The sequence below is a fragment of the Corvus kubaryi genome, unplaced genomic scaffold (assembly GCF_017639235.1).
Source record: "Corvus kubaryi isolate FWS band 111438036 unplaced genomic scaffold, C.kubaryi_AGA036_p1.0 split3-73, whole genome shotgun sequence".
Taxonomy (NCBI): Eukaryota; Metazoa; Chordata; class Aves; order Passeriformes; family Corvidae; genus Corvus; species Corvus kubaryi.
The window spans coordinates 42,124,312-42,142,735 of NW_024582091.1; the positions used below are offsets into that span (position 1 = coordinate 42,124,312).

Genomic DNA, 18,424 nt, shown 5'->3' on the forward strand with positions numbered 1-18,424 from the left:
ATAATTTGACCAACATATTACATAGTAAAATAACATAAAGCATTGCACATTATCTGCCAACCCAGCAACTGCCTAACAGGAGGGAAGAGAGAAAAACACTGGGCTTTTATAGCTACTGGATTTACTTCATAGATTTATTTCTCCCCCCAAGGGAAAAAGCATGCTGTAATGATTTTATAGATAGAAAAAGCGTTCAACCCTCCATTGAAAACAGGGGCATTTTTTAGTGGGTTAATTATACTGTAAGCTACTTTGCGTAACATGGAAAGTGTTCCAGAAGAAGTGTAAGGATTCAAGACTTGAAAAAGAAGAAAGCTTATTCATATAAGCACCATCTAGCCTGTGTTATGGTGGTCAGGAAACTTATGGACCACCTGGTCACATTTAAACAGTATAGAAAGAGAAATAAACGGGACTTTGCTCCCATACGGAAAAAGTCTACTCAACTTTGCTGTATTCATCATACAGATTTAACCACTGGCACCTTCCTCATATACTGAAAAGACAAAACTGACAAGTATTTTGTCCACATGGAGAAAGCTGAATCCTGCCATCAATATTAAGTGCAGATCTCTTTCCTGATTGCTGTTGCACTGTCAGTCATCACACTGATGAATTTCAATGTTTGTATCAGAGAAACTGGTTATTCTCTGAGGAAGAATATACATATACTCTTGCAATACTCATCCAGGTATTCCAGAATATTTTCAGAATGATGTTAAATTTTTTCTCTTAGGAAGATCCTGAGATTAGCTCAATTGGTTAGAGGATGGTGCTAATAATGCCAAGGTTGTGGGTTGGATCCCTGTGTGGGCCATTCACTTCAGAGCTGAACTTGATGATTCTTCTGGGTCGCTTCCAACTCAGACTATCCTGTGATAACTGGATTACGATGGGCATGGGGCTTTTTGACACATTTTCTCATGAAGAAAGTACAAACCTTACTTGCATCTCACTGTCACATCTCATACCACCCTTCACCCATAAGCAAGACTGGAGTCTTTAGAATCTATTTTACAATCCCTTGCAGGGAACACTGGTCTCCTACCAGCTGATGGGCTTTTCAGTATAGTTTGGTGCTTAAGGGGTGCCTTCTGCTGTTTCTAGCTCCCCTGATTTCATCTATTCTGTCACTGATGCTGGAAGAAATGCGTCAAACCTTAGCGAGGTCTGAAAATGTCCACATACCAAGCACATGTTTGAGAGTGTGTTGTTACTACCTCAGTGAATTGTGCTTTTTAATCTGGGCTACTGCAGTCCTGCTCAACTGTATGCTAAATTTACATGACATTGCCTCAAGCATTTCTGTATTAACACAGGTCTGTTGGCTCTTCTTCCTCCCCTTTTGGTGACTGAGTGACTTCTACTTACTGGTGGAGTTATACTTACGTAGTTAAGTGTTACTAGGAAATTATTTACCATGACAGACCCTCAGCTGGTGTAAATTGACGTAATTCCCTCAAGACTGGCAAAGCTGCACTGGTTTACTGTAGCTGAGGATACGGCCCATCCATCTGCTATTGGTGTGCTGCAGGAGGTGGCAAGCAGGAGACAAACATTTGTGTGGGTGCCCAACTTGATATGGACCACAGGACTCTGCAAAACTTAGTTTGAAACTGTTCTTACAGAAAACCGAGCAGCCACACAAAAGCTGTTCTATTCCTAAACTAATTCCCTCCCACAACTCACTCTCTTATGTCTGTCTTTCGCCACATGTATTTTGTCTTTTGTACATACTGCACATTAGGATGTATGTACTACGTACTACATATTTTTAAACTATGTTTCCAGATAGGAAATCATGTGTCTTTGAATGGCCTTTTACTTTCCAGCTTTGCATTGCTTTGTGAAATTCAAAATTGAACAAACTAATTAATTTTATTATTTAAAAATTATAAATTCTGAGAAATGGAAAAAAATATAGCAGCATTCCCCTTATTCTGGGAGAAATTAATGCTTTTTCTCCCGTATCACATTTTTAGTAGTTAAAAACAGTGTCAGCTTGAAGTACAAGCTTTGAAACTTCATGTGAAGTGAGGGTGTGTGCAATTTTTCACATGATCTGAAGTGAAGGGGTGTGCAATCTCTCAGATGGCTTTGGGAACTCTTTGCAAGCATAGCAGAGCGTAGTACTGACATCTGCCATGTGGATGTGTTGTCATTTCAGTGTGTGTGCACACTGATGTCCTATGGTCCACATGCTTTTATAACTTGAAAGGAAAGCAGAACATTATGATCCCTTTTCCAAGACCCTTTTCTGTATCCATTTCCAGGCTAAGTGTTACTATGATCTTTGTCTGTAACTATGTTCTGGAAGTGACATAATTGCACAACTGTGAGCAATAAGAAGAATATAGTTATAACTTGCTCTAGAGGAATGCAGCCAGCTCTCTCAGCATCCAGTCAAAATCAAGATGTCAGGTGAAGGTTGCACATTTGGAGTAATGAAATCAAATGAAGCCAGCCTCAGCCTAGATGCTTAACAGCAAGCCTTAACACAGAGCTTCTGAGCTAATATATATGTGAAGTATTAAAATATATGTCACTTGTGAAGGTTTTCGATAATTTTACTCACAGTGGAGAATAGTCTTCTTTTTCAAAATAAAAGGGTATTTTCCAAGACTATTTAATTTTGATGGTGCTATCCATGAGCATAAGGTACTATTCAATTTGGCATGGAGGTAATACTCTTGCTTCCATAAAAGCACCTTACTTTTGTACATGTATATGTACATGTGTATATATGCATGTAGGTATATATACACAAAGGGTTCTCTACCTACGTTTGTGGACCTTTCATCTCCTCCTCATTAAACACAGCTAGGGTAAACATTGCATCTTTCAATTCTAATTGCAACTCATCCCTTACAGTCATAATTAAACATTAAAATATTAAAGAAGAATAAAGAAATAAATCATTTTGCATAATCTGACTGCATGTGATTTTTTATGATCCATTTGATTTTACAACTTCTTACCATACAGAAATAGTTTTGTTCATTTCAAATAGAGAAGCTTTTCAGAAAATTTGCTTTGACTTTCAGAAGAAAACAGATGCTCCTAGAATTATTATCGTATTTATTTTGTCAGCATGAAAGGACCTCAGTAGAGAGAAGTATTTTTAGCTCCTCTGTGATGTTACCTTCCTTCTTTTCAGGACTGCACGCAGATTTTGATTATATAATCATGCCTACTTTTGTCTTATGATTCCTGGGAGTTACTATCTTAATTATTTTAAAATAGGTGATATGTGTAATAAATATTTTAAAAATAACCATGAGGAAGGTGTGCTTGTGACTGAAGAGAGAATTGCCAAACTTCCCTGTTCTGTGTTTTCAGAGCCAGCCAACCTGCAGAACATAACTGTGTTACAATAGTATAAAAGCTCAATGCAATACTGGTATTCAGCTTAACTTCTACAAAAAGGAAGTCTACTGAGAGCATGAAATGGGAAACTATAACCTTGAAGTGGAATAAACAGTGAGCCACATATGGGGTTTGTCAGTGACTGTCCTAATGTCCTTTGTTACCTCACTGCCCTTTACTGTCTAATTTACTGTCCAATTAACTCTAATTAATGCTCTAAACAAAAAGCCAAACACCAACCAGAAGTTATTTGTACACTTATCTTCTAGGAAAAAAAGCATGAGTGTCTTTTTAAAACCTTTAAAACCATTGGTATGTATTTAAGGAAGAGAAAAAATGGTCAAGGAACTGGAATGACAGGTAGCCATTTTGCAATGTCAGTTCATCCCTGGGAGTTTGTTCCAGAGGCTGGATGAACTCTGGTAAGTTCTGCTTTCTGCACAAACTTCTCCCCACTGTTGAGAGTTACTTTGGGCCAGAGGTTCGGGCTGATCTTCCTTCTGGCTCAACTAAGTTCCCTCTCATGCTCTCCTTTAGGTTTCTATGTCCCTCTGCAGGTGTGCTGACCTGAAGGACAGTTATCCTGCTTCCAAATCCTCCAGCATAAACTGGTAGAGAGAGAACTGTTAAGCCTAAAATCTTTGTATGTGAAGAGTTTTTCTAACACACTTCTGGTCAAGTCCTAGAATAGAATAATTTTGATCCAAAGAAAAATAAATTAGCTAACAAAATATACAAGATAACCCTGTAGCCTGTGAAGTGCAGCCTCACCCACTCATTCTCTTCTCATGGAGGACTTGATTCCTTTGGGAAATGTCATTCTAATCCTTACAGGACATTTCCTTATAACATCTGTAATGGCATGAAATGCTTTGGATTTACTTACTTCTTACATAGCTGGCATTAAAACCTTTCTTTTGGATACTGAAGTCGCTTTTAAATGACACAATCATTTCATTTCCAGTAGAATTATAGGATAATCCTTTGGCAGTGATGCCACAAAGGTTCATTGGGCTTTCTCCATTGTCTAATGTCAGGGAATCATAAATGCAACCCGGAGCTTCTTCAATGTCAAAATCAATAAATGTTAGCTGTATGATAAATCCATGAGGTGCTCGGATGATCCACTTGCACGCCTGGCTGTTGGGATAGTCACTGGGGAAGCATGGAGAAGTGAAAATTCCAGAGGAGTCAGTTAGCACGGTCCTACAGTCATAGCATCCATGAGCTGACAATAAAAACAGAGAAAAACTGGAGGTCAGGCAGATGTAACTTAAGAGTAAAGTAACCATCAACACAATAACTAAATGTATTTCTATACTGAAAAATATAAACAGAGATGGGAGGCAGAAAGGCAGAAAAAGGCCCTGCTTCTAGTGGGCAAAATGTTGAAAATCCTATAGCAAAGAAATATAAATTATAATTCTAAATACTAACTTGTGCACAATAGATATATTTAACATGTATATTGGCCTGATAAAGGCAAATTGAAAGCAATTTTTTTCTGTTCAGAAAGGCAAATTCTAAAACTGCAACTTCTAAAAAGATGACAGTATCATTCACATTTTTTGGCTGATGGTCTGATGCTGACTGTAGGTTATCCCAGCAGCTCTATGACATGCTATTGTTTCCCGAGAAGTGTCCCTGGAAAGGACAGCACAAGAGTTGGGCTGAAGAGCAGCAGAAGCAGCAGTCCCCAAAGGTTAGTCATCTGCATTTCCAGCTAACGCATTCCTCATCACCCAGAAGGGTAGCAGTGAGCTACTGGCTTTTGAATCAACAGTAAATTACTGCGTTCTTCCCATGCTGACTCAGCTCCATTGACACATTTGTGGCAGTCAGGCTTTAAGAAATTCTTACCCTATTTGTCATACTCCTTTGCTCACCTGCTGTGTTTACCCATGAGAATTTCAAGCCCAGTTAGTCCCCAGGGTTGCATTTCTTGTTTGGTTTACATTTGCTCATTTATCACATATTTACTTAGTGTATTATGTGATATCATTACCGTGAACTGCCTACTGCTAAAATCTGTAACAGTTTGCCAAAGCAGCACTGAACAAAACAGGTGGGAACTGAATATCACCAAGAAATAACCAAAGAAACTAACTGGCCCATTTATGCTGAATTACTTCGCAAGCATTTCATCAAGCCACAATCCCATGTCAAATCCTACAAGGATGAAAAAATATGTATTATTAGTTGCCCAAACGAAAAACAACTTAAAAAGTTGTTGCGTTTAAATTACATACAGAACAGTTATAAAATAGGAATAAATGCAACTTATTTCTCCAAAGAGCCCTTGATGTTTCTTTCCACTGACAGGGTCCTGATATTTTTCAGTCACATTTAAATGGTGTTTGGCCCAAGCAAATGGACCCTGACCCTGTGAAGTTGCATGCCAAAAAAGCAGTTTAAATCTGCATTTAGAATTGGGAGGTATATTTTGCAGAGTTTTTATAATTTTTATCTGCAAAACATGAATTCATATGGCCCCAAAGAGGTAAAGAGACTCTTTCAGCTCTCAGAGCCAAACGCAGGCTGGTTACACTAGGAAAGCTCAGTGGGATGCTTATTTTTTCAAATGAGAAAAAATGACTGTCTGAAAGATTTGCAGGTAGCTTTGGGAAGAAGTGGTGTTCCTGGAATTCGAAAACTTGATCTGTGTAGTACAAAAAACAGTCTGTCTGTTTTTAATTTCTCTTCAAATATTTACAGTTAGAGGACTATGCTCACCTGCACTGCAACTCTGGTGTTCCATTTATTAACCAGAGAGGGAATATTTACTTATTAGTATGGTGACTATAAATCCTGCAGTTGTACAAACAGATGACGGCTTCATCCAGTGGATTTTGCACAGACAGGTATCAGTTTTCAGAGAACCACCCTAGATGAGAGGAGGACGAACAGGAAAAGCATGCTCTGTGCCACAAGCCACTGCAGGCAGTCTCCTAGTCCAGGGCGAGTGAGCCTCTACAGGGCAGAGCATCTGTTAGACGGCTCCAGCTGGAGCTGTCTCCAGCTGGAAGACTCAGTTATCCAGGATCCTGATTGCTAGGATAAAGGCTTACAGGGGCTGAGGATTTGGCAGCACACCTCACTCACTCTGCTTCTCATTCCTGCCAGAGAAACAAATGCTCTCTGGGCAGTTGAGAACTTTCCCCGGGCACTCAGATGGACCCAAAGCCAGGGACTAAAGTGTTAAGTGATGTAAATACATATAGGAGCATGGGTGTTAATGCACACGTTCATCCTGGGATACCTGAAGTAATCTTAAGGGCATTATAAGACATTGCTGAACCAGAGAAAATATGCTACTTGTCAGTAAAAGTGTATCTCTCTAATTGGTAGACTATTACACTCAACCTGAGTCTGGAAAAGTCAAATTTGTCCATCAAAGAGAACACTGATGTTCCTTGTGTTTATTAATTCTATTGATCATCAACAACCAAAAACAGGACTCAGCTTTTCTAGTTATCTCTCTCTCTTGAGTATTTATCATTGTTTCTAGGCTGTGTAAAAAAAAAAAGCCACTATATATAACAAAAATACTTTTATCCCTTCTGTCACTGTAAATATTAAAACATAAATGTCACTTATGATTTTTTTAAATAATTTAATCTTTGCAGGAATGTATTCTTATTTTATTACATCCATATTGTTTTGTTGGTTTTACAGAACTAATGCAAAAAACCAGCCCCTAAATTTAGGTAGGAAAATAAGTGCTCAAAACTTTGCATACACAGAAGAAACAGATTTGGTAAGCAAAATAGTTGGGTTTTTTTTTTTTGAAGTGGGTTGGCTCCATTTTGGTATAGTAGCTATTCTGTCCATGACTGCAATTTGAAGTAGAAATATCCTGTTTTCATGCAAATGTCCACAGTAGTAAGTAAAAAGAAAAGAAAACAAACAACAAAACTATATATAAACAGAATGGTTTTGAATGGAACGTTTTGCACAGCTTCTCATGAGACAGTTATTTTTCTATAAACATCACCTATTTTACTCATTAAAGAGAAAAATTGCTGTGGCAACCTTAGGCTGTCAGCCAAAGCTGACAGATATTTTGCAATCCCATTGGCCCAGAGCAGTTCTGAACTGTGGAGAACAAATACTTGTTGCAATATACACCACAAACATTTCTAGAAGCAATCCAAGATATTTTATTGATTTTAATGGGAACAAATTTAGCTACGATATTCCTGGTTAGGAGCCCCACATACCCAGAATCTGCCTGTCAAGTAATTTTTACCACCATAGACCACAGGAAATTCACTCTAAATATATTTTATACACTAAAGGTCTTTCTCTTTCTCCCCCTCTATCCTTTCCCAGACCAAAATGAACACCCTTTTCAGATAGTGAAATCGAAGACTTCATTTCAACATTTCCTAAATTGAAAACTTCACTGGGTAATTCATTTGTTTCCATCATGAGAATACACTGGAGTACGGTTTTAATTTCATAATCACTTTTTTTTCTGCATCATACTCATACTTCCTATAATAAAGAATATTTAAGTATTTAGTGTGACACTTCAACACAAAACTAAAAATGGAAATTAAGAAATTCCTCTGGAGCTAGTTAGACCTTTCACCAGTTACCTAAGTGATTCAAAAATGTTAACTGACTTCAGAAGTGGAACAGACTGTAGGGGAAATGGCTTTTTCCTATCATGGCATGGATATAATGGGCAAAAATGGAAAAACTTTCCATAGAGTTTGGGTTCCTCACCAAAGAAATGAAACTACTGATTTTCCTTAACTACTTAGTATTTGTACAGGGTTTTATACGTGCAAAGCACACCAATGGCTTTAAACTGTAGCTGGGAGAACACTCTGACAATCTGGCCCACTGTAGAAAATTAAAAAATGAGTATTTATTGCCCAATAAAAAGTTTGGTCAAAGCAATTTGGCCACTTTTAATAGGAACTTATCAGTAAAAGCAGGGATAGAATCCCATTCTCATGGTTGCCAGTTTTCCTAACCATGAAACCATTCCCTTTCTTGTAGGAGTTTCCTGACAATTTTACATATATACCTTTTAATTTCTGTGAAGCAGAAAATACGCTATCCTAGGCTTTTCTACACCATGCTGAATCATCTGAAGACTGCCCTAAAACTAAGGGGCTAAGGGAAACAGTATCTGACTCATTAATGATTGCACCACACAGACAGACGTGTGTACATGCAAACCTTACACCCTGTGAAACAAAATTAATTGCCCAGCTTGTTCTGTCCACTGATTTTGTCTCTTTAGAGTACCAGCACTAAATTCCACTATATAAACTTATGAAGACAACTCTAAGTACTGAAATACACAATTTCAAAAGTGACTTTCATGAGTCATTTGTGGGCAGCTGAAGCCACAGCCAGACACAGAGATACAAAGCCTAACTGCAGATTTGGGAAGGAAACATTCTTTATATAATCTTATCCCATACGTTCCTACTTCTCTTTTTAAATTTTTTTTCTTAAATGACTAACACATTCCAGCATTTGCCTCCAAAATCTGTGCTAATATTCATATTTTCCTCTAGCTTCTCACACCTCTCTACGTCTCTCCATTGTCACAGTTTACCCCTAAAACCTGTCTTTTCTCCTATTATACTCAGCACTTCTTTCTCAGGCATGAGTTTACCTCTCCACCTGCTTTCATTTCTGCACTTATCCAACTTTGGTGAAGTGCTGGACAACAAATTTTGTTTGGCCTAGACTTTTTCTAAGAGTGAAAAAGTAATCCAGCTTGGGACACTGTGTATTTCAGCCTTAAAGACCCTAGTTTTGTGAAGGTTAGGATCAAAAGAAAACAGGGTCACTGGAGGGAAAAAGTCCGTACTTGCAGTCTGTGCATTATCCAGTTTGTTTTCACACTAAGTTATGCTTTGCACTGGAACTTTCTTTTCCCAGCTGAAGCACTCAGCATTTCCCACCTGACAGAAGCGCAAATGACTCCACATGGTTAGGCAGTAGCACAGGATACCAATGATAGCTGGGGTGGGTTGAATTTACACTACCAGTATTTTTTTAAAATACATTAAAAGGTTTCCTCATAAAAGAGAATGCTGCTGGATTTAATTTTGGCATACAAATTAAATCTGCTTCTCTCTGTGGATGATACAATATTCATATGAAAATATTTTGAAATAAATCTATGTAGCTCTGGGATTGAATTTTCAGAAAACAAACCAAAATATTTATGTTAACTCTAGTCATATTCAAGTGGACAACAAGATCTCCCCCGCCTGACAGAATTAGGCCAATTCTAAACCACAGAAAATCTTAGCTAGAGTGCCTAGCACTTTAGACATAAAAAAGCAGTACAGAATTAATTTGCTTTCATGTTGACATCTGAGACCTTTGAAGCGCTTTACATATATTTGAAAAGGCAGCACTTACAAGGATGGCCATTTGAACTAAGTAAGAGAGCATAGGCAGGTGACATGGCAGAGGCACTTGCAAGTGTGCAGTGATACCCAAAATAGAAGAGAAACTTTACAATCATCTCCTGTCACAGCATGAAAAATCCGCCTAGTTTGATGAACATTAGGTGGAAAAAAGTTTTGCTTTGTAATAGGCAATTAATTGTTCAGGGTTTTTTCTATTTCAGGGATATCATAACACAAATATGGCCAAACATTAGGTTAGATGTATTTATGACTGCAAATAGATGGGTGAATGAGGTCAGCAATGGGCACACCTGCAGACAAGCACAAGGAAGGGCCAAACCACCAAGATGTGGGTGGGCTGGAATGGCTACAGAACAAACAAACCCATGTTATTCCAGCAAGACACAAACACCAAACCCAAAACAGCTATCCTATGGCAGAAGCTTCGACAGTAGCTTATCTTCACCTTAAAAATAATTTTGAACATAAAGGCACTCTGTAGATGTACAAAAATTTCCATATGCAAAGTGTGAGCATATTAATTGCAAGGAATTGTCCTATCATTTACTCTGAACATAATGTTCTGTTCTGCTTACTCACTTGTAAGTTAGTTATGAGATAAGACCTCTTAATTTGTTTATGCAAAATAGAAAGCCTAGCACTCTTCTGGAGCCTCTGCAGACCACGTACTCTGCTCTCTGTGCAACCCACACTTTGACTGAGCTCAGTCTGGGAAAGTTCAGATGAGGAGATGTGGCTGGTTTATTTTTTGCTTCTTTATTTACTCTCTAAATTGTAGAACCTGTATGATCTCTCAAAAAGATCTTTATTCTGCTACAGTATGCTGATAAAAATTACTATACGCCACACATAATTTAATGTTTGCAGGTATTTAAATTATCAAATTAAACAGACAATCCTAATCCTATTTAAACATTCAGATTTAAAAATAAAATAAAGGATTATCTCTGTAATAAACAGAAAGGAAGGAAGACTCTCATTCTGATGTGTACAAAAGTTTGTCCCTTCATGTACAATGTTACAGGGTGGAGGTCTACTGCTTGAAAATATGACTGTTGCTGTGTATAAATGCAGATATCCCCTGATTTATAATCATCATATGGAACAATTTCTACTTAAGCATTTCTACAATGTGCACAGCTCTGAATTCCCAAAAGTCTTGAGCAAATCCTATAACCTCACAGATATGCTTTGAATTTAAGCATGGACTTAAAATTCAGCAACTGTTCATAGTCCTTTCCTGCACAATGGTGTCTTTGAGTCCTGTATTTGAGGCTTTACAGTCCTGTCTTCAGCCTTGCAGCCCCCTCAAGGCTGAATGGGAGAGCATGACTCCATAACTGCTGCCGTCTGAAATCACAGGGGAGGCACGGCACAGACCCGAGCAGGGAGGAAGGCTGTGCCATCCTCTCTAATTCTGACCCTTATCCTTTCCTTTTAATGAAAGGAGTGATAACTGGACCAGCATAAGCAAACACCCATTCAGGGAGAGAGATCCACTCTCAAACACACAGGATGCATATGGAAAGGTGGTTACCATGTGATTAAGTAAAGCTGATTGAATGTGGGGGGAGAAGGAGGTTGATCTTTTATACCAAACTGCAATGAAATAGGTCCTTCCAGAATCTGATTTTCCTTCCAAAATTACTTTCTGCCTAAAGACCAGGAAAGGCAAGGTTTAGTTCTAATTCAGCCACGAACTTTCTAAAAATGCCACCATGTCCAAGTCTTTTATTCCCTGCCCTCCCCACTAAAAAAAAAAAACAACATTATTTCTCTGGGTAGGGTTCAAACCCATCCCACTATCCTTTGTTAGTACTATATTATACTTAACTTCCAGTTCTGCAAAGGCATCAGTAGCAGGCTTTGATACTGGACAGTTTGTGTGTGGACAAATATATTTCAGTTCACCCTTGGGGTTTTTTGAATTTCTCCAAACACTGAACAGTCAAACTGCAGGTCATGAAAATCCCAGGCAGTGTAGTGTATGTCATCAGAAAATGAAATTCAGTAAACTTTAAATATTTTTCTAAAACCTAAAATGCCTAAAATAATTTTTTTTTGTTATTAATAGATGTAGAATAAATAGAACTCCCAAGAGGATAAACAATACAACTTTTTCTGTGAAAGCACCTACATATACTCATCAGTAATATAACCAGCATATTTTATAAAATAAAATTTTATAAGCTTTATGAGTGAAACTTTACATTATTCTTCTGTAATACGTAATAAGATATATTTTGCAGAGCATAAGTACAATAAAGTTGTTAGCAAGAATCTTTCGTATTTGTGTTATTCTTCATTTGCAAATGTGACTCTTTTGGTTGATTTGTAAGGAATCACTATTTTAAGCACTATTAAAAACTCAGTCCAGCCTCTCATTCTGCATCATTCCCATTGCCTCATCTTCATAGTACTCCTTGTACCCAGCAAGAATTTAAAGCCTCCATATTCCTGACTGGAAATAGCACATAACCCTGGCAGAGTCTTTTATAATTCAATGAAAGACAAGATTGTGCTCTCACAAAATAATTCAACAATTAGGTTTTGGCCACTGAGCCAGGAGACAAAGAGCATACTATGTCCTGCCCAGTCCTATCAGCTTGCCTTGCATCATCTTTTGCTGATGCATTATGTCCGGCAACATATGGTGTAAATGGATGAACCAGTTGGCACACCTAGAAATAATAAAATGTTAGAAAAAAAATCTCCTCACAGGCTGGTATAGAGACCTCTATAAAAGTGTAACTGTTGTCTATGAATTTTCTTATTATTCCTGCTTCCTGTTGCTCTAGCCCTTATTGCTTATCAGTTTATTAACAAATTATATTTGTCATCACATGGAATTAGAACTGATTATTTTCTCTCTTTTGTAAGATGAGAACAAAGCACTTAATTAATGAAATTGTATGTGGCAAATTGAAAGCTGATAAAAGACAATATTTTCTCTTACGTAACAATGCTAGCCTGTGGAACTCTGACCTGAAAACTATCAAAGCAGGGAACATAAAACTCAGAAAGTGAACAGACATTCTTCCAAGTATCTAATAGGACCTCTGAATCCCTCCAGACATAAAATAATGGATGAGGCATAACTGTAAGAAATGGTAAACCTCATGGCTTATGTTTAAAATTAATCTTAACTAACTGTCCAGGAACAGTATTAATAGCTCCCTCTTGGTCGTGGACACAATCCCAGTCTCCTGCCCATATGGCTGCAGCTCAAGGCCAGCCCAGACAGGTCTTCTTGAAACCCTTCCTGGGTATGGCTGAGCAGCCAGCCCAGGTCAAAGGCCATTCCCAACATGCAATCTGGATACAGCTACCCTCATTTTTTGTAACTGCATGCACTTGAGACACAGCATGAGCTGGCCTCTGAGGCAGAGAACAGCCCTGGGCATATCTCATTTACTGAAGTAGAAGTGGCCACTGCATGTGTGGAAAAGCAAAAGAAGCCATGTGAGGCTGAGCACAAGGCTCTGTCTTGTGTACCTTTTGTAGGAGCCAATTGAGCAGTTCTTGTTAGTTTTGATGTTCAAACACTACACAGAAATCTGGGAGAAACAGGTGGTATTACATCCTGTTTCTAACATCATAATCAAAATTATCTTTCAGGATACACTTGAGGTCAGTAACAGTAATAATGTACCAAAAAAATCAGGAAGAGCAAAGCTTAATTTTCAAATTAGGTTAAGATTAGAAAAGCAGACATGAGAATAGTAAATTACTGACTCAGGAAGCATTTACCATGAATGTAGGCAGTAACCAGCTACTACTAAATCCAAGAGCAGGCTTTCCACTAAAACCAGGAGAGCAGAAGCTGATTTGCACTTCCTCTTAACACAACCGTGTAACACGGTCCTACACCAAGAGAGATTATGTTATTTATTTTTTCATAAATAAATATATAAACCACAGCTTTATTCCTAATGTTTTCATTAGGCACATAGATGGACTGGAACTTTACACTGGTTTAAGTTGTACCATTCATATGCAGGCTGTTGACACTTTGGACAGGACATTTCAGGGAACCGACCTCTTGACTTCTCAAGACTAGCATCCTATCCAGTCCTCAAAGGCGTCATCCAAGGATTGACATTAACAGTATTTGTTATGTGCTGGATCTCCAAAACCTTATGATAGTCCTGGAAAGGTAAGAGCTGATGCTCTTGACTGGGATGCCAGCACAATACAGGGACCATTAGAGATTCAAGTGTTTCAAGATATTCCGTACTGCTCCCCAGCCCCATTTTGTGTTGGAATTCAGTAGGTATTTATTTCCGTAGAGTTATCATTGCTGCTAAAAAAGCTCTGACCCCTCTTGATCACTCTAGCACAGATATCCTACTCCCTGACAGCAACCAACTTTATCACAGCAGTGACTCCAGCAGGTTTTGATTGATCTGGGAAATTGAGGGAACCAGCTACAATAGAAGAAAATACGTTCAGAGCCAGGGTGGGGGCCCTGCACTGCCTGTTTCCCCTTAGTTGTTTGGTTTTGTGCCAATGAAAATGGAAGTGGAAACAAACACATTGACTGGGTAAATCAGCCCTGACCCATACGAGTGGAGTTCACACTGTAGACAAAGTTATGGATTTCCCCCAGAGGGAGGGGGTAATGTGAAAATCCTGTGTTACACCCATTGTAACTTAAGAATATTTTCATTGGCATTCCTGTGATAATCTTGTAAAAATAACAGAATTGACTTGCTAGTTTTGGCCTGAGTTGGATTTTTTTTTCCACAAAGTAGCAGAAGTTTGGGACAAAGAAAGGTATTGACAGTTCAGTTTAGATAGGCTGGGTAAAAAGGTATTAACTAGTAAGTATACAGGTGAGTACAATGAGCACATAAGCTATCATACATGTCAGTAAAAAGAAAATTAATCCAGGGAAGGGAACAGGTGAGGGGTTTTCTATGAGGTTGCTGCATGTAACATAATGTTTTCAATCTGGGATCTACATATCCCACTCCATCACAAATTGTGCTAAGATTTACAAGAGGAATGGTCATTAAGAACATTATACTTTTGTCTGTTCCAGCCAGAAGTTCTGGCTGGTGGCTCCTACCTGTTCAGCTGCTGCATTGTTATAATGAGGATCACATCCTCAGCTAGAGTAAATAGATAGGTGCAGTTAGATTCAACACCAGGCTGCACAACCTGAAGAGCTGTATGGCTAAATAAATTCTCAGGTATCATTCATGCAAACAAGTGCCACACTTCTCTGGGAAGTAGTTCAAAAAATGAGTGGGAAAACAGCTGACAATCCTTAGTGAGGAAGAGTGGTTTGTAGGAACTTGAATTGCCACCAGCTGCGCAGATACAGGTTAAAATAACGTTACGGCTAGGCACAGGTGATCTTGGTAAACCTCAGTCATGCAGATGCATACATTTCTTCTACATAGACATTGGAAACAGACTAAAGAAGTTGTCAGGATTAAATTCTTGGGTAACAGAGTTACTCTGCAGTGAAAGTAGAAAATACTGCGTTTTCACCCAGCAAATCCAACACACACCCAATATCCAAAGTAGTTTCCATTTGATCCATGATGCATTCAAACTCTTTTATTGCTTATAAGAGGATAGTTCAGTTGCAGAGTTTTCTTTCCCAGGCTTCAATGTTGGAATGTCTTTTCTGGCTGCTACTATCAGTATTCTGAATAGGCCGCATTTTCAACTCCTAAAAAGACCTCTAGAAAACACCAGGTAGGGGGATTACTGTATGGCTTATCAATTATATTCTTCAAGCTTTGTCTGTTTATAGGCCAAATTTTGTGTTTAGAATTTTTTTTAGAATTTTTTAGCTATTCCAGAAAATCTGGTATCTTGCAGTAGATGTTGAAACTACATTTTGCTGTTGTTTAACAAGTTACAGAAACTATGCAAAATTAGTCTACACTAGAATTCACTATTATAATAAAATAGCAAGGCATTCTAGACATACTGGGAAACACCAACTCAAAACTGATTTCATACAGAGCCTTTGAAACATTTTAAGCCTTTTATTACTTGCCCTCTCTAGGAGTTTTCAAAGTATCTATTTCAGAATTATTTGGGCTACTTATATTTCAGTAGTTTAGTATTTTCTGGGTCCTTTTATGAAGTTATTAAAAATACATGCTGTTGGTAATATATTTGTCTCATCTGATCTACAAGATGTAGCAATATAAGTCAAAAACTTTGTGATTTTTTAACATCACAAAACAATAAAGGGTTTTCCTGTTACATACAGAAATATTCTGTTGTACCCCATCATAGAAAATCAGCCATTCTTTCACCTTCCACAGACAATAACATATTCAGTGTTAACACTTATTATTCAATGAGTTCTGCCCAGACCAAACTGAAAAGATGTCCCAAATAAGGATATCAGGTATTTTCTTGTACAATTTTAATGGAGGGGTGAGAAGACTGGAAAGGGTTAGAGCCTCTTTGCTAAGGCAAGATTTCACCTTTCCTACTTCATTTAGGGACTTGCTGGAAATAGTCCAGCTACACAAGTAAAAGCGAGATCAGAAATTACTTCTCAACATTTTTCATTGATGACAACAGAATGATGCTGTGTACAATATGGCAGACTAATATCTATTGTGGTGGGGGAGTGTGTGCATTTTGGCCATTTAATGTTACTCTGATATCTCTAATACTGTTTTTTTGATCTATATTCTCAAACAAGCTGTTCATTATAATTTTGAATAATTTCAGTCATAGAGCCTCTAGAAGCTTTCTTATCATATTGTTTCTATCACATGTAAAGATGGAAGAGATTGGCATACCTAAGTCAAAACAGTAGTTTCTTCACTGATGTATCACTAATTTCCACTCCTGGTATGTTGGTGTATTTCTCCTCACATAACAGCTGAAAAGAAACCTTTGTGAACACAGACTGCAATGTCTGGTACTGAACAGCCAAGTGTCTCCTCATTGCTTCCATTAAGCTCACAAGGACTGATCTTTGTGTGACTATACCTGAACCTTTTATTTTTTGTCAGTCTGGGCTATGCAATTTATTTTTCTAACCTCCATCCGGTACTGCAACTGCTCTAGACACTGAACTCCCAATGCAATCAATCAAAAATTCTCCCCACACATTCCAGTGCTTTTTCCAATGCTAAAGCATTTTTCTACCAGTTCCCTAAAGAAAAATATTCCATGGATGAATGGACTTCAAAGTTAGGAATTTGGTTCTGATCAAACTACAGGCATTTAACTCCTTCAGTATGGACACTATGTGCCTCACTTCCCTTTTTGCATCTTGCTTCTTTACTGAAAGAAAACTCCAAATTTACAGTAATCAGATCAGAAATAAGTAACAGATTAACTGTCTTTTTTTTTCAGCTATGACCACTTACCACATAAAACCTGAAAATTTTCTCTCCTTAAGCGAGAACAACTATGATAAGCTTGACTAAGTTTGGCTTTAAAGCCTATCTGTTAGATTCTAAAATGTTTTATGTGTTATTTCTAGTATTTGTCTACTCTACATCTTAAAGAACAGGTTTACAGATATTGATGTGATGTTTTTAGACATGTCTGCAAAAATGTTAAACTGGTCTCTGTGTTAAAAACATGTACATTATTTAGTTACACAAAACTAGACAGCTTCAATCTCAATTACCAGGAGAAATCAATTCTTAACTGAAAGAGGAATTCTGAAAATAAACTTCCTGCTTGTTTGGGGAAACTTCTTGTTTCCCCAAATCAAAATCAGCAAGTTATTCAGCTTAATATAAGACCAAGAATGCTTTCTTAGTCTTAACAGAACTTGCTTCATGTGAAGGAATTTATTTTCTGTGATGGTTCTGCAGTCATCAGCATTACTTGGAAACAACATCTAAAGCACTTGCCTTTTAATGGAAACTGCAGTATTACAATTGACTTGCCCTGTAATTTCTGAAACCAAACCAAGCCAATCAAGCAAAGGAAACCTCTTTCATAAATCTGTTATTTACATATAAAGCAGACAGGAAAAAGGTATTTTGTTAGCTCTGGAGACACAGTTTAAGGAGGTTTTAAAAGATTAGGAAGTATAATGACAGGTGCACTGTGTTCCTTAAAATGAGACAGGAAGTGAGTATGAGACAAAACTTTACAGCATCATCCTTCTATAAAACTGTGTGAACAAACTGTTCTCTCTTAATAATGATTCTACATTCACATTTACAACCAAGTATTGTGCCTTTACTTGACCTTTAACACATTGTACTGCATTAATTGCCTTAACTATTCGATTAAAGAAAGCCAAGTACTGGATTGCTTCCATATTCCTTCTGAGTTTATTTTTAAAAATATTTTCCTGAAATATTAAACTCTGCCATTGTTTTGTATTCAACAAAGCTCTGAAGTTTAAGCAAGCCAACATGTGTCATCATCTCAAAACTTAACATCCTCACTGTGCAATTTTTCGGCTAATCTTTCTAGCAAAACCTACCTCAGCATACACCAGTGACTGTGGCACACTCCTTAACACCTTTTCAAACACCACTTATTATTACATTTAAACTGTTCTAAAGAAAAGCCTGTTTCAAACCCACAATGAAAAATCTACCTTCTTATTTAGAGTTGGAGTCCATTTATCAATTTTTTCTGTCTTCGCACCCGAAATATGAACTAATAACAATACGAAAGTAATTTGAGTATCTAGACAG

General features: G+C 37.7%; 1 protein-coding gene across 6 annotated transcripts in view; it reads right to left on the minus strand.

Moving 5' to 3' along the window:
- ADGRG6 (adhesion G protein-coupled receptor G6) overlaps nucleotides 1–18,424 on the minus strand; it is a 111,096-nt gene that overhangs the window by 64,263 nt on the left and 28,409 nt on the right. For all 6 annotated transcript variants that reach the window (XM_042016496.1, XM_042016493.1, XM_042016494.1 and 3 more), the window contains one exon: nucleotides 4,253–4,594. In XM_042016496.1, the coding sequence (XP_041872430.1) occupies nucleotides 4,253–4,594 (342 nt within the window). The remainder of the gene's footprint in view (nucleotides 1–4,252; nucleotides 4,595–18,424) is intronic.